The sequence below is a fragment of the Anolis sagrei genome, chromosome 2 (genome assembly GCF_037176765.1).
Source record: "Anolis sagrei isolate rAnoSag1 chromosome 2, rAnoSag1.mat, whole genome shotgun sequence".
Taxonomy (NCBI): domain Eukaryota; kingdom Metazoa; phylum Chordata; class Lepidosauria; order Squamata; family Dactyloidae; genus Anolis; species Anolis sagrei.
The window spans coordinates 266,047,149-266,063,222 of record NC_090022.1 but is presented as its reverse complement, the minus strand read 5'-3'; the positions used below and the strand labels follow the sequence as shown (position 1 = coordinate 266,063,222).

Here is a 16,074-nt window from a genome sequence, read left to right as displayed (position 1 = left end):
TCAGAACATAGCGAATGAGACAGAAGTTACTGACTGTTGGATTTGTAGTCATGGGCCTACTTCCCAGCGTGAGGGATGGCCACTTATGGTAGGAACATTATTAAGTCAAAGAGGATGGAGCAATTTAAGGCCTCAAAATTATGAGATGACTGATACTTTACTTGATCCAGGACAAGCTATAATAACACATGAAGAGACTTCACCAGAGGCCCCAGCATGCATTATTTGGGAGAGAGATGAGAGATGGACCCAAGATAGAGACAACCCTCTCCACACACACCAAATAGAACTTGGTCATTATCCCAATTGTAATCTCCTTCTCCATGTATTCAAAACGGAGGCGTCTGAAGATATCAGCCTCTTAGCCCGTTTGGAACACTCAAGAAGGGTAAAAAGATCTGATGGAGTTGTTTCACCAGAATTAGGCACTCACATTAAACAGGCCCAGGCAAAAGTAGCCAGCAGGGGTCGTGAACCACCAAAGGCTCCTAGCAAAGGGCTGCCTCAGGGCCAGGGGGAACCACCTGTGGAAGGGCCACAGCAGAGTAGAGGAGAATCAAATCCTGCAAAAGTGGTAAAAGGGGTGGAAGCCCACCAGGAAGTGCCTAAATCGTTGGTAGCCAAGGGTGGCTTGTCTCAGGGATTGTATTGGATCTGTGGTCAATGGGCGGGAAAGATTTTGCCGCCATTTTGGGAAGGTACGTGCACGATCGGAACTTTGATGTTAGCGGATGTGACAATATACCCAGAACAACAATCCCAGGTGACTTGGAGAAGGGAGCGTGAAGAGCAGCGTTTGAAAAGAGCTTATGATGAAACACTTGGATATGACCCAGACCAAACTTATTTAAATGAGGGAGAAAGGCTGGGAGCCATCTTGTTCCCTGCTGTGGGCGTAGCTCTAAATATAAAACAGATTCGGAGACTCTCAGCTCAAGTGGAGAGGTTGGCGAACCAGACTATGGCTGGAATGAAAGCTCTGCAGACAGAAGTTGATTCTTTGGCAGGGGTCCTAATGCAGCACAAACTTGCTTTGGACTACCTATTGTCTGTACAAGGAGGACTATGTTCTTTTCTCAATACCACGTGTTGCCACTATATAAACAAATCGGGAGAGGTTGAATCTGATATAGATAAGATACAGAAAGTAGTATCTACCATCAGAATTGGATACGCCCCAAAGGGAGAGAGTGTTTTTGGCTGGTTAACTGATTGGTTGCCGAACTTCCAATGGTTAAAAGACCTCATCGTTGTAGGATTTGTTATCTTGATAATTGGTATTCTAATCATGTTCCTACTGCCGTGTGTGATTGCTTGCTTAAGAAATATGATTGAAAGAATTGTTATTACGGCAAATGCCCGACATGGAAGTCAATTGAAACAACTTATGACTCTGGAGATAGAAGAGATGCAACAGCTGTCCAGGGAAAATAAGGTGGTATAATCACACTAAGGGTGTGACTCCGAAAAAATGTTTTCTTCGTCACAAGATTTTGTGGGGTATGTGGCAGCAGCTAAATAGAAATTAATGAAATTAATGAAATCTTACCTTAAAAAAGGGATTCTTAATAATGTGAAGAAGGAATCTTGGAGATGATTCTCTGGGTGAAAGGGAAATCGACAGATGGCATAAAGACAGGAGGCTGGGACCTAATCTTGTGTCAATATTTGAATAAGCCGAGGTCAGAGCAAGAGCTATTTGGGGAAGCCTACCAGGGTGGGTGCCAGGAACAATTGATAATTATTAACCCTAAGGAAGAAGCGAACATTTGAAGATATGGTATAACAGCGCCACCTCCTGTCTGGTTGAAGTAAATAGCAGGCAAAATCTTTCAATGGGTCAATTGAAAAGGACTAATATACTATGAATATATTGTGAATGTATTGGGAAGATAATTAAGGAGGATTAATAAGGGAATGCTTGCTTTTAATGAGTTAAAGACACAGAAATGAAGATGTGTGGAATCATATAATATAATATGTGTGAAGAAATATATGAAGTTATGATTCATTTTAATGGTTCAATGTAAATCAATGTGAATCAACATCTGGGGAGCGAGGTCAAATGATGTAAGGGGAAAGTTGTGGAAAACATAATATTTTGCCAATAAGTGTTCCTGCCAACATATGTTCTTGGCCACAATTCAGGGACAAACTGATTAGATTGTGAAAAGGTCAAATGATTGTACGCATGCGTGAACTGGATAATTTTGCCTATAAATACCGGGGGGTTTGAATCAGTCTTTTGTACCTCAACAGCCAGATTGGAGCTGAGGTGCCCTTACCCTGGGTAAGCATTAAAATTCTGTGAACTTGCAAAGCTGTCTCTGTCTCTTCCTTCTTCCTCTTCCTCCTGGAATCTTTTGAGGATACCCTTCTGCTTCAATGGGATCGGATCAAATTTGATCATGTTGAATTGCTTCAATGACATTCCTATGGGCAATCTCTTACTAAGTATAGACATTTCTCTCCCAAAATCCTGCTTCATGAGTTTGGCATGGTGATTTCTTTTCAATAAATGAAACATTAGGAATACCGCAATTTCATGATATCAATACTTTGTTTTTCCAATCATTTCTCCTTCATAGTGATCTTGGCTTTCAAAATTGCAGTGTAAAATGAATGCAGCTTGACATTGGCTCATTGCTATGGAATCAAGGGAACTGTAAGCTATGGAGCCTGTAAAACTATAATTATCAGGATTTCATAATAACTGGCTCCTGTTGGTTAGGTTTGGCAATCAGGGCTAAACCCAGACATCACAGACTGGTACTCCCAGAAATCCCAAAAACCGCTGGGTTCAATTTTCTACAATGGAGTTGCACTGCAGAGCCTAGATATTCCTAGAGAAAACACTCTCCTAAGTATTTGTCGGTCCTCCAGTGTGATTCTGTGGTCAAACTCCAGCAGAAAGTGACTGCAGAGTTGCATACTTGAGAATTTTCTCAAGTAAAACAATAGTGGTTTTACCACCGGTTTTCAAATTTTGTGGGGGTCCTGAGCTCATAACCCCAGAAAATATGGAGGGCCGACTGCATTCTATTCTAAACACCATGTCATAACAAGACTTATCTTACACACCAGAATACATAAAAAGCACTTACTTTCTGCCTCTGAATGATGTAGGTGCAGCTGATGTATGCACCGGGCTGCCATTTCTATAGGCAAAGGATAGTGGTGAAACAGGTGGGATGCTTGCAAGATTGCGACTCAACAGGGATCTAGGAAAATTAAATTATGGTATCATCACTCATGCTATTACTGAAGGTTTTTCAAAACATGAACAATCAGACAGTTTAAGCACTTCACAGTTTTAAAACTTTCTTCAATTACCTTATAGAAGATTATACAAATAGAAGAAGAGATCCTAAAAGCCAATTTGGCCATTAAATTACTTATCTACAAGAGTTCATGTAATATCAATATCAAACACAAAAACACCAGTCATTCAATCTTTATGGGACAAATCATTCAAACTTCATATTAAAGTTCCATCGTACTTACGCTGGACTATGGAACTGCTGGTGAACAACAACAGGAGGTATGTTCACTGGAAGATTAATGAAGTATTGTTGGTGTTCTAGAGGAAAGGGTGGACGCCCCAAGTTCGAAGAATTTGGGAACATGCTCTTCTATGCCGAAAGTAAACATGTATTCTTCTACCTACAGAAAATATTTTAGAAAACCTGAAACTGATGAACTAAAAATATCCACTCATACTGCTTACTTATGAAAGTTTATACCACAAAACAGTACACTAATATAATTTTAATTTCAGGCAAATCAGATGCACTCACTATTTCATCACACTAGAGATTGAATTCACTTTAAAAATGGTTGCTACCTTCTGCAAAATTCTGAGGTTTGTAGTTTAGGGTTGGAGCCTTTAGCAGCCTCACTAAATTACAAACCCCAGAATTCTGCAGGAGGCAGAAATCAGATTTAAAGTGGATTCATTCTCTAGTGTGATGAGGTCGTCAGAATATCACTCTGTATATACAGTCTGCCCTCTGTATCCACATGTTCTGAATCTACAGATTTAGGCATCACAGCTTGAAATTAATCTCCCAAAAAAATCCAAGAAGCAAACTTTCAACATCATTTCTTTCCATACCTTCCTGTCTAGCTCCCTTTACTGTGAGAAATTTGTGTATTCCTCTCTTTCCTTGGTGTTTAACTAACAACTGATTCTTTAAGTAGTTTTTTTAACAGCTGTCAAGTTTGCTCAGTAGCTTTTCAAGGTTAACTTTAACAAAGGGTTTCCAGATCAGCCCCACTTGTTGATGCTCCAAAACTTCAAAAGGCTGTTGAGATTGTATCTAGCTTAAATCATGTTTTCCACCACTTGGCAGAGGACAGACATTAGGCTAACAAACCAGCAATTTGCCACTTTTATAAATTTGAACTACAATCATTATAAACTGAACTGTCAATATTGCTAATATTTTAATCTATGGTATCAGGACACTTTTCAACTAGACTGCATATAGTATAAATTGGTATCTTTTAACTGAAATGCTTGGCGCCAGAAGTGTTTTGATTTTGAATTTTATTTTGGAATACCTGTATTTGCATATCCATACATAATAACATATCTTGGAGATCTAAACACAAAATTCACTTATGTTTTATATATGCATTATACACATAGCCTGAAAGTGATTTTATACAATATTTCAAAATAATTTTGTGCAGGAAACAAAGGTTGAAGCATCAAAAAGCGAATGTGTCTTTATCTCAGCCACCCATGGAAATGATTTTGGAGTATTTGAGATGCTAAACCTACATTTCTATTTTTCAAAGTAAATGTAGAGTTGAAAAATGACAACAATTTTATGATGGCACCAGAGACATTTTAAATTCAGAAAAAAATAGTCAAGAGGGATGAGGACATTCATGGAGAACAAAGCCACGAATAGGTATTAGTCTTGAGGATAATAGCTTCCTCTGACTGTCAGCTCCCTGCAACTGTTTGAGCAATGTATTGCCCGTGATCTAGGAAGTCACATACACCCATCATGTCCTGATTGTAGGTTTTTAAAAATATACAATTGGCCAAGATGGAATACTAGATGCTGAACTATATAGGGCTGTAATATGATCAACTACAATTCTTCTTATATTCTTCCTAGTGCTTTTTTAGCCCAATTTATATCTTATGGTGCTGTTGATTGCTGATGAAAAGGGAAGAAGCAAGCCCACTACTACTGTTGTCTCCATGTTCTCTGGAGAGATAAGATGTTTCCTCTCCTGGATATTGTTGTTTTTCAGAAAAGACGGTGCTGTTGACTCTTTAAATAGCCATTGGAAGAAGCCATTCTTTATCTCCAACAAGCACTCTGTATTTAAAATGAACTGCCTGTTTCTCTTTTGAAGGTTTTTGAAGCAGTGAAGAATTACATAAGGGAAAAAACCCACAGCATTCCTTCCCCTCTTTCCTGAAGGAAAGTGGACAGTGTTGCTCCTATGAGCTACAGCAGTGTCAGTTGTGTTTCGTTTATGGAAAACTACCGCACCCCATAAGAAACTGGGGGAAAGGGAGTAAATTCTTACATAAATGACAGCCATGCCTTACTACTGCTTCTTGTTAAAAGAAGACAGAGAAGAGCAATGAAACTTCTTCTTTCCTTCTGCCCACTTTTTGCAGAAAACAGCAGGAAGGCGTGCCTGGCACTTTGTTCTAATTCAGAAGAGACACACTTCTTCTCTTATCCTGTTCGTTATACACATGTGCCACCCTTCCCCAGAACGATCAATTTGGAGAAACACCCCCTTGTTGTGTCTCCCCGAAAAGAACTGAAATGAAGAGGGAGTAAAGTGCCTCACCACCACCACTTTTTCAAAAAGCTTTCTCTCCCAATGAGGGTTTTTCCATAACATTCAGGGCAGCTTTCTTTTTCCAAGAAAGGCCAATTTGATATTTTTAAACAAATTACAGTATTGTTTATCAGACAAGTATTCACTATCAACAAGGCAAGTTGTATCTTGTATGCCCCTCATAGTTGCCCCTTGTTTCAATTACGTATGCATATATGTGTGTGTGTGTGTGTATGTGACAATGCATAAATAGCGATCCCCTCTTCAAATGGTCCTAGCTGTCATTCATAGACACTCTATGCTACCTGCACCAACAATGTTAGACATCAATATCCATAACACACACATTTCATACAGCTTTTAAAAAAATAATAATAAAAGCAACCACAGAATTTGTAAACCACCACCTGCTACTACCCATTAGCAGTAATGGACAAACTCTCTTTCACAAAAACATGACGTCATCTAAGACGTCTAAGACATGATGTTTTCCCAACCCAATTGGCACATCTGGAATAAAGGATGTAATAACCCAGTCCACTGGGTGTATTGGGTTTCAGCTCATGGAAACCTCAGCCACCAAGGCCAATGGTCAGAGACTCTGGGAACTGAAGCCGAATCGAGCCATGTGTCCGAGGCATTTCTCCAATTAGTTTCAGGGCAAAGTACAAGGTGACGGTTTTGACCTTTAAAGCCCTACATGGTTTGGGTCCAGGTAACCTAAAGGATTACCTTCCCCCATACAGTCCACCCCACACACTTTGGTCTTCTGAGGGGCATCTGCTCTAACCAGCCAGAACCCAACCTGCAACCACCACCCAAACAACCTTTTCTTCAGCCACTCCTTGGCTGTGGAACAACCTGCAGGAAGAGCTCCGACAGCTAAATCAGCTGTCGGAATTTAAAACACAAGTGAAGACCTGTCTACCCAGACAGTATTTAAACATGAATTTGAGTGCATTTTCTTGGTTTGATCTCTGTTTCGCCTATTTCAATACGCATTCCATAGATACTTTTGGAAAGGCATGACCTTTTAGAGAACCTTTTGGAAAACCAGAATCTCCATAACCTTTTGGAGAAAAATAGCATTCACAACCATTTGAAAATCATAACCTTTTGTAAAAGTATGGTCTTCCAGAAAAACAGCCAAAAATCCATTTGAGTAAAATCTCTTTAGTGGAATATAACCACATGTACTTCTGCAAGGCAATCTGGTTTTCAGTTGTTAGACTGATAACCTAGTTGTCTCCGATTTATTATGCACAAAATATAGCAGTTCTTTTCAGTGCCCCAAAACACCTACTCTCCCATAAACATCTTGTTTCTATATCTCACTCTCAAGTTGTTGTTGTTGTTCATTCGTTCAGTCGTCTCCGACTCTTCGTGACCTCATGGACCAGCCTACGCCAGAGCTCCCTGTCGGCCGTTACCACCCCCAGCTCCCTCAAGGTCAGTCCAGTCACTTCAAGGATGCCATCCATCCATCTTGCCCTTGGTCGGCCCCTCTTCCTTTTGCCTTCCACTTTCCCCAGCATAATTGTCTTCTCTAGGCTTTCCTGTCTCCTCATGATGTGGCCAAAGTACTTCAACTTTGTCTCTAGTATCCTTCCCTCCAATGAGCAGTCGGGCTTTATTTCCTGGAGGATGGACTGGTTGGATCTTCTCGCAGTCCAAGGCACTCTCAGCACTTTCCTCCAACACCACAGCTCAAAAGCATCGATCTTCCTTCGCTCAGCCTTCCCTAAGGTCCAGCTCTCACATCCGTAGGTTACTACAGGGAATACCATGGCTTTGACTAGGCGGATCTTTGTTGCCAGTCTGATGTCTCTACTCTTCACTATTTTATCGAGACTGGACATTGCTCTCCTCCCAAGAAGTAAGCGTCTTCTGATTTCCTGGCCACAGTCTGCATCTGCAGTAATCTTTGCACCTAGAAGTACAAACCCTGTCACAGCCTCCACGTTTTCTCCCTCTATTTTCCAGTTGTCAATCATTCTTGTTGCCATAATCTTGGTTTTTTTGACGTTTAGCTGCAACCCGGCTTTTGCGCTTTCTTCTTTCACCTTGATTAGAAGGCTCCTCAGCTCCTCCTCGCTTTCGGCCATCAGAGTGGTGTCATCTGCATATCTGAGGTTGTTAATGTTTCTTCCAGCAATTTTCACCCCAGCTTTGCATTCATCCAGCCCCGCACATCGCATGATGTGTTCTGCATACAAGTTAAAAAGGTTGGGTGAGAGTATGCAGCCTTGCCGTACGCCTTTCCCAATCTTGAACCAGTCTGTTGTTCCGTGGTCAGTTCTGACTGTTGCTACTTGGTCCTTGTACAGATTCCTCAGGAGAGAGACAAGGTGGCTTGGTATGCCCATCCCACCAAGAACTTGCCACAATTTATTATGATCCACACAGTCAAAGGCTTTAGAATAGTCAATGAAGCAGAAGTAGATGTTTTTCTGAAACTCCCTGCTTTTCTCCATTATCCAGCGGATATTGGCAATCTGGTCTCTCGTTCCTCTGCCTTTTCTAAACCCAGCTTGAACATCTGGCAACTCTCGCTCCATGTATTGCTGGAGTCTTCCTTGCAGGATCTTGAGCATTACCTTACTGGCATGAGAAATAAGGGCCACTGTACGGAAGTTTGAGCAGTTCAAGTAGACTTCATTTAAAGGTAGCATATCTGGTTTACTCACAACCTTCATGTATTCCGCATACAGGTACATAACTTGTCAATAAGATTACAGATAGGATTTGAAGTAGTTTCTCTGTTCAGATAACACAAGACATCTTTCTTATAATCAACAGCAATATGAATTTGCTCGTAACAATCCAAAGTCTAATAGTGTCTCTGCGTTCTAAAATGGAGTCTGCGATCTGAGCAGTCCCAGATCTGATCATGTGGCCTCCCACCTCAAGAAACACAGAGTAGATGGAAAGCTGCATACACGAGGAAAGGAGGGTAAGAAATAAAAATTATTTTTATTATTATTTTGTGAAGTAAGTCATACAGCAAACTATTCCTTTGCAGTTTTGGTTTTTCATGTCCCAGATGCCCCTGCCAGTTTGTGCAATGATCAGGAATTCTGGGAGTTGAAGTCCAAAACAATTGGGAGACCAGATTTTGAGAAACAAAACTTTATGAAAGCAAACTCATTAAAAAGGCCATAGACTTGAGGGATGATCCACTATTATGCAGAATGACAGCGGTTTGACAATAGATTACTGCAATGCGCTCCATGTGGGGCTGCCTTTGAAGACTGCTCAGAAACGTCAACTAGTCTAACAGGCAGCAGATAAACCACTGGAGTGTCATACAGAGAGCATACCACCCCTCTGTTATTTCAACTCCACTGGCTGCCGGTCCAATTCCGAGCACAATTCAAAGTGCTGGTTTAGACCTATAAAGCCCTATACGGCTCCAGCCCAGCTTATCTGTCCGAACGTATCTCCCTCTACGTCCCACCTCAAAGTTTAAGATCTTCTGGGGAGGCCCTGCTCTCGGCCCCACCTTTGGCACAAACACACTTGGCGGGGATGAGGGACAGGGCCTTCTCGGTGGTTGCCCCCCGCCTAAGGAACTTGCTCCCCAGCAAAATCAGGTCAACAACATCCCTCCTTGCCTTCAGGAGGAAACTGAAAACGTGGCTATGGGCCCAGACCTTTGGGTAGCTGGCAGATAGCTGACAATGGTAATGATGATGATGTTATGGAAAATGGACTATGAACAGGCTTCCAATTGTGTTGTGCTCGCTGAATTTGTTTCTACATAAGGCTAGACAGCCAGTATTATTGCACTTTTTATTAATGTACTTTTTATTTTAAAACTATTTTTAAAATTAATTTACTGTGCTCTTATATGTAATTACTGAATGCATTATTTATATGTAATGGCATCGAATTGTGCCGGATATAAGCTGCCCTGAGGTTCCCCCCGCCACAGAGTTGAGAAGGGGGGGGGGGTACAAATCTATATAAATAAAAATGTAATATTCACTTCTGGGATTAACAGAAATCAAAAACCACTAGACGGATTGACACCAAATTTGGACACAATACACCTAACAACCCAATGTATGTCCTTCACTCAAAAAAAATGATTTTGTCATTTGGGAGTTGTAGTTGCTGGGATTTATAGTTCACCTACAATCAAATAACATTCTGGACCCCACCAACGATGGAATTGAACCAAACCTGGCACACAGAACTCCCATGACCAACAGAAAATAATGGAAGGGTTTGATGGGCAGTGTCCTTTGGTTTTGAAGTTGTAGTTCACCTACATTCAGAGATCACTGTGGACTCAAACAATGATGGATCTGGGCCAAACTCTACACCAGTGGTTCTCAACCTTCCTAATGCCACAACCTCTTAATACACTTCCCCATGTTATGGTGACCCCCAACCATAAAATTAGTTCCATTGCTACTTCATAACTGTCATTTTTCTGCTGTTATGAATCGTAATGTAAATATCTGATATGAAGGATGGATTTTCATTCACTGGACCAAATTTGGCACAAATACCCAATACACCCAAATTTGAATACTGGTGGGATTGGGGAAGGGTATTGATTTTGTCCTGTGGGAGTTGTAGTTGCTGGGATTTATAGTTCACCTACAATCAAAGCGCATTCTGAACTCCACCAATGATGGCATTAAATCAAACTTGGCACTCAGAACTCCCATGACCAACAGAAAATACTGGAAGGGTTTGGTGGGCATTGATCTTGAGTTTGGGAGTTGTAGTTCACCTATATCAAGAGAGCACTGTGGACTCAAAGAATGATGGATCTGGACCAAACTTGCCACCAATTCTTAATATGCCCAAGTCTAAACACTGGTGGAGTTTGGGGAAAATAGACCTTGACATTTGGGAGTTGTAATTGCTGGGATTTATTTACCTACAATCAAAGAGCATTGCGAACCCTACCAACGATTGAATTGGGCCAAGCTTCCCACACAGAACCTCCACGACCAATAGAAAATATTGTGTTTTCTGGTGGTCTTTGGTGACCCCTCTGACACCTCCTCGCGACCCATCCAGGGGTCCCGACCCCCAGGTTGAGAAACACTGCTCTACACGAATACTCAATATGCCCAAATGTGAATACTGATGGAGTTTGTGGAAAATAGATTCTTGACATTTGGGGGTTGTAGTTGCTGGGATTTGTAGTTCACCTACAATCACAGAGCCTTCTGAACCCCACCAACGACAGAATTGGGCCAAACCTCCCACACAGAACCCCCATGTGGGCCACATCAACGCGTGGCAGGGGACGGCTAGTGTTTGAAATAAATAAATAAATATGAACCTGTAAAAACATAACTCCCGTGAGTCTAGAGAGAGAGGGAGAGAGAAAGGGGCCTGACGCTGTTAGGAATTGTGGGAGCTGAAGTCCAAAAACACCTGGAGGGAAGGCTCAGGTGTGCCCGTGCCTGTTCTAGAGCATTCATCCCCACCTTCTGCTCACTCGGGCTTCACAATGAGCCGGGAGTCGGCCTTGGCCCTGGCAGGGCCCTCGGAGCGGAGGCCGTTCCCTTGGAAACAGGCCCAGGAGAGCCGTCGTAGGGCCAGGCCTCGGAACGCCCCCCTCCCTCCCTGGCCCCCGAGGTTCCCTTCACTTACTCGGCCGGTCCAGCGCGTCCCCCAGCCCTCGGCCTCCTCTCTTGCCTTCCTTCCTTCCCCACTCTCTGGAGAGAAAGGGGAAAGAAGGCGGGGCCTTGCGGAAGTGCGCCGGAACTGCTTGCAGGAGGTCATCCCTACGGCCGAGCCTCCGCTCAGCCCCGGATCCAGAGCAGCCGCGGCCGGAAGTGACGGCATCACTGCCGCTTCTTTGCCTTCCAAAGAGCCATCTCCTCGCCAAGTCTCTTTCGCGCATGCGCCTTGGCCAGGGATCTTTCCCACTGGCTAGGTTGACTCAGTTGGGACTTTAAAGATCCAGGTCCACTCTGATCTTCGAAGGGCCCTTCCACACAGCCCTCTATCCCAGAATATCAAGGCAAAAAAATCCCATATTATATGTATGTGGACTCAAGGCCCTTCCACACAGCCTCTAGATCTAGGGAAGTAATGCTACCCCTCTATTCTGCTCTGGTTAGACCACACCTGGAATATTGTGTCCAATTCTGGGCACCACAATTGAAGAGAGATATTGACAAGCTGGAATGTGTCCAGAGGAGGGTGACTAAAATGATCAAGGGTCTGGAGAACAAGCCCTATGAGGAGCGGCTTAAGGAGCTGAGCATGTTTAGCCTGAAGAAGAGAAGGCTGAGAGGAGATATGATAGCCATGTATAAATATGTGAGAAGAAGCCACAGGGAGGAGGGAGCAAGCTTGTTTTCTGCTTCCCTGGAGACTAGGACGCGGAACAATGGCTTCAAACTACAAGAAAGGAGATTCCATCTGAACATGAGGAAGAACTTCCTGACTGTGAGAGTCGTTCAGCAGTGGAACTCTCTGCCCCGGAGTGTGGTGGAGGCTCCTTCTTTGGAAGCTTTTAAACAGGGGCTGGATAGCCATCTGTCAGGGGTGATTTGAATGCAATATTCCTGCTTCTTGGCAGGGGGTTGGACTGGATGGCCCATGAGGTCTCTTTCAACTCTTTGATTCTATGATTCTATGATTCTTATATCCCAGAAAGGAAGGGCCCTGGAATAAACAGAAAACCTGGGATCAGGTTCTAGGAGGTAGGGCTTGTCTGGAAGGGTTCAAAATTAAACAGAAGCGCTTTCTACACTGCCATATTATTATTATTATTATTATTATTATTACATTTATGCCCCGCTTTTTCTCCCCAAAGGGGACTCAAAGCAGCTTGGTATAAAAGCATTAATATACAATTTAAAACATACAAAAAGGCAAACAATAAAATAGAATTAAACACAAGCAGCATTTTAAAATCACAGTTAAACTTCATCAAAACAGTTTAAAAGTTTATCAAAGCAGATATCTACATTAAGAAGCCAGGTTACTAACCGGTGCTTCTTGCAGGGAGCGGTTCAAGGAGCTCCGTTGGCTGCCATTCATTTTCCTGTCCCAATTCAAGATGCGGGTTCTTACCTACAAAGCCCTGAACGGTTTGGGACCCACCTACCTGCGTAACCGCATTTCTGTGTATGAACCCACCCGTTCTCTGCGATCATCTGGAGAGGCTCTGCTTGTGCTCCCACCTCCTTCGCAGGCATGATTGGTGAGGACGAGGGAGAGGGTCTTCTCGGTGGTGGCCCCTTGACTCTGGAATTAACTCCCTAAGGACATCAGACATGCCCCAATGCTGGCAGTCTTTAGGAGGAGCCTGAAAACGTGGTTGTTCCTGTGTGCCTTCCCAGAATAAGGAAAACTCTTAGCAATATGTCCTCAAATGCACTTTAATACCAACTTAGGATTGTCTGCACGCCCTCATCTTTCTCTGAAAACCCTATTCTAATTTGCCTTACCTTGTTCATGCCCAGCACTTTTTGATTTTAAATTTGAATTATTACATTTGGCCCGGCCATAGGTTTTTAAATGCTGTATGTTTTGATATTGTTATTGTCTGCCTTGTGTATTTTCTGTTTTTGAGTTTATTTTAACTTTTTGTATTTATTGTTGTTATTGCTTTTGTTTATTGATGCACTGTGGGCTTGGCCTCATGTAAGCCGCACCGAGTTCCTTGGGGAGATGGTAGTGGGGGACAAATAAAGTATTATTATTATTATTATTATTATTATTATCTGCTTTGAGCTGGATTATATGAGTCTGCACTGCCAGATAATCCAGTTCAAAGCAAATAATTTGGATTTTATGTGGCTGTGTAGAAGGGGCTTGCATCAGCTCTAGTTAGTACTTGGATGGAATGCTGCTGAAATACACCAATTTAAAATGGCCGCAGATAGCGAAACCCAAGGCATGGATACTGGGTCCCATTTAGTGGGTGGCCAGTATCGACAGTGGGCCGACTGTGGATCCGTGCATCTGGAGTGATGAAGAAGCTAAACCCAATGTTCCCCATCAAGAAATCTCACCAGGGGCCCTTCCACACAGCCCTAAATCCTGGAATATCAAGGCAAAAAAATCCTACATTATCTCTGGACTCAGATAACTCAGTTCAAAGCAGATATTGTAGGATTTTCTGCCTTGATATTTTGGAATATAGGGCTGTGTGGAAGGGTCTCAAGTTGAAGAGGAAGCCACAGGGGTATTTTATTTCAATCTAGCTGGAAGAGATGACAGCTTGCAGTAAGTCGCTAAACTTGTGGGTCCCCAGATGTTTTGGCCTTCAACTCCCAGAAATCTTAACATCTCGTAAACTGGCTGGGATTTCTGGGATATGTAGACCAAAACACCTGGGGGGCCACAGGGTGAGAACCACTGCACTAAAGGAAGCTGAGATTCCTTTTACAAGCAAAACATACATTTTAAAACCCTCAAATACTTTGTTTTTCCCGCTCCTGCCGCAGCTGGAGCTGGCTTTGTGCTTATTGGTGGAGCCAGCATTGATGTCATGGCCAGCTGGGAGGTTTTCGAGGAGGCAGGACTGTAACATCTACCAGCCAATCAGAGAATGTTACTCACTTTGAATGCAGATTCCCGCTTTCCAATGGCTGACGAGGGGCAGGATAGTCACCCAGAAAAAGGAGTGTAAAGTGTTCTGAGAGGATTACCATTGTCCCACCAGAGGGTCAAAACAAAGATGGACCACCAGGTTCTATTGAATGTTCCTTTGTGCTGGTGAGTGACCCACTGAGGGCACTCATGGTGCCCACGTCCATAGTAGTCCATATTGTTCAAGGTGATAGAATTAGCAAATCCAATCCTGGGAAAGGGGAAATGTCATTGTGGAAAGTGAGGCAATCCCCGTATCAGGGAAGAAAATGCCAGCCGATAGGTGTCTTTTGTCAAGTCCAGGTAGCTTTGGAAAGGACAGGTGGTCCCACATCAGGATCCTGTTGTCCTATGCATAGCTGGGTTTATGTGGCCAATAGAGATGGACTGGGCCTAAGATGATAGGTGCCTGAGTCCTTTGCAGAGAGGTGATGTCTAGGAAAAATGCTGGAGGGAATTCCTGGGTCAAGAGGTGCTGGTGACAGGTCACCAAGGTCTTGCTGGATGGCTTCATACTCTAAAATGGTTTTTATATGAAGATATATAATATACCACATTAAATACGTACACAAATGGGGATCTGTGGATAGTAAGGCTCCCAGTCGCAGGAACCAGGGTGTCCATGGGGATGAGAGTTGGTATGGGGTTAGTTGGGGTAGTGGGAAGAAGACTGTCAGGGTGGTTACCGGGGCCGGCTGTTAGAGACGAAAGGGGAAGAGAAAGACACAGAAGTAAAAGAAGATACATAGAATCAGGTGTAGAAGGTAACATACCATAGTGCACGTTTATTGGAGGATTACTTTGTAATTAAGTAATAGTCAAAAAGGGAAATATTGTTGCAAGATGTATTTGCTGGTAGCTGCCGCTGGGCTCTTCCATTCCTTTGAACATTTGCAGGACTGGAAAAACAAAACTTCAGGCGACTGCTATCTACAGGACTCCCCGCTGCAGTACTTACTTTATCAATTTATTAATTTGATATCGCCGCCAAGGAATACCTGGTGGTGCTGCTGCTAATGGAGTGATGAAAAATGTGTAAACAGTAAAATTTCCAAATGCCTCCTAGTGACTGTTTTAGACATTTCACAATCTGCTAGCAATAACTGAAATGTTAATAGTGGACTTTGCAGGAAATGCTTTAGCTGTTCTTCATAAAGGAAAAATTCAGCCTGTTTAGCATCACTTGCAAATGCTGATTTATTTTTAGAAAATGTTTGATTTTTATACCTGTTTTGTATATCTGGGGTCACATAAACATTTATTTTGTGGAAAAGGGTCACAAGTAGAAAAAGGTTTAGAAACCTTGGTCTATTATTATGATGATTATGCTTATTTATATCTCGGTTTTTCTCTTCATTCGGAGACTCACAACTAAATGCATCGCAATACAATTTAAAATATACAAACGTACAAGTATTAAAACAGAATTAAACATTATTAAATACATATAAAATCACAGCAGCCCTTGAACGATCTTAAAAACCATCTTCTTTAAAAGCTTGCCTGAATAAAAAGGTTTTAACCTGCCACCTCAAGGACAGCAGGGAGGGGACCAGATTATCTTGCATTGTAGACTCATATAATCCAGTTCAAATCAGATAATCTGGAATCAGATCCTGGGATATAGGGCAGTGTAGATCCAGCTGTAGATGTCTTCATGAGCCTCATTCTCTGAGAAGT

General features: G+C 42.5%; 1 protein-coding gene across 1 annotated transcript in view; it reads right to left on the bottom strand.

The window, feature by feature from the left end:
* Positions 1-11,599, bottom strand: part of TENT2 (terminal nucleotidyltransferase 2) — a 49,700-nt gene extending 38,101 nt beyond the window's left edge. The window contains exons 1-3 of the mRNA XM_060761611.2: positions 11,437-11,599; positions 3,505-3,663; positions 3,105-3,221 (exon numbers count right to left, since the gene is read on the bottom strand). Coding sequence (XP_060617594.2) covers positions 3,105-3,221; positions 3,505-3,626 — 239 coding nt within the window. The 5' untranslated portion in view covers positions 3,627-3,663; positions 11,437-11,599. The remainder of the gene's footprint in view (positions 1-3,104; positions 3,222-3,504; positions 3,664-11,436) is intronic.
* Positions 11,600-16,074: the final 4,475 nt, after the last annotated feature.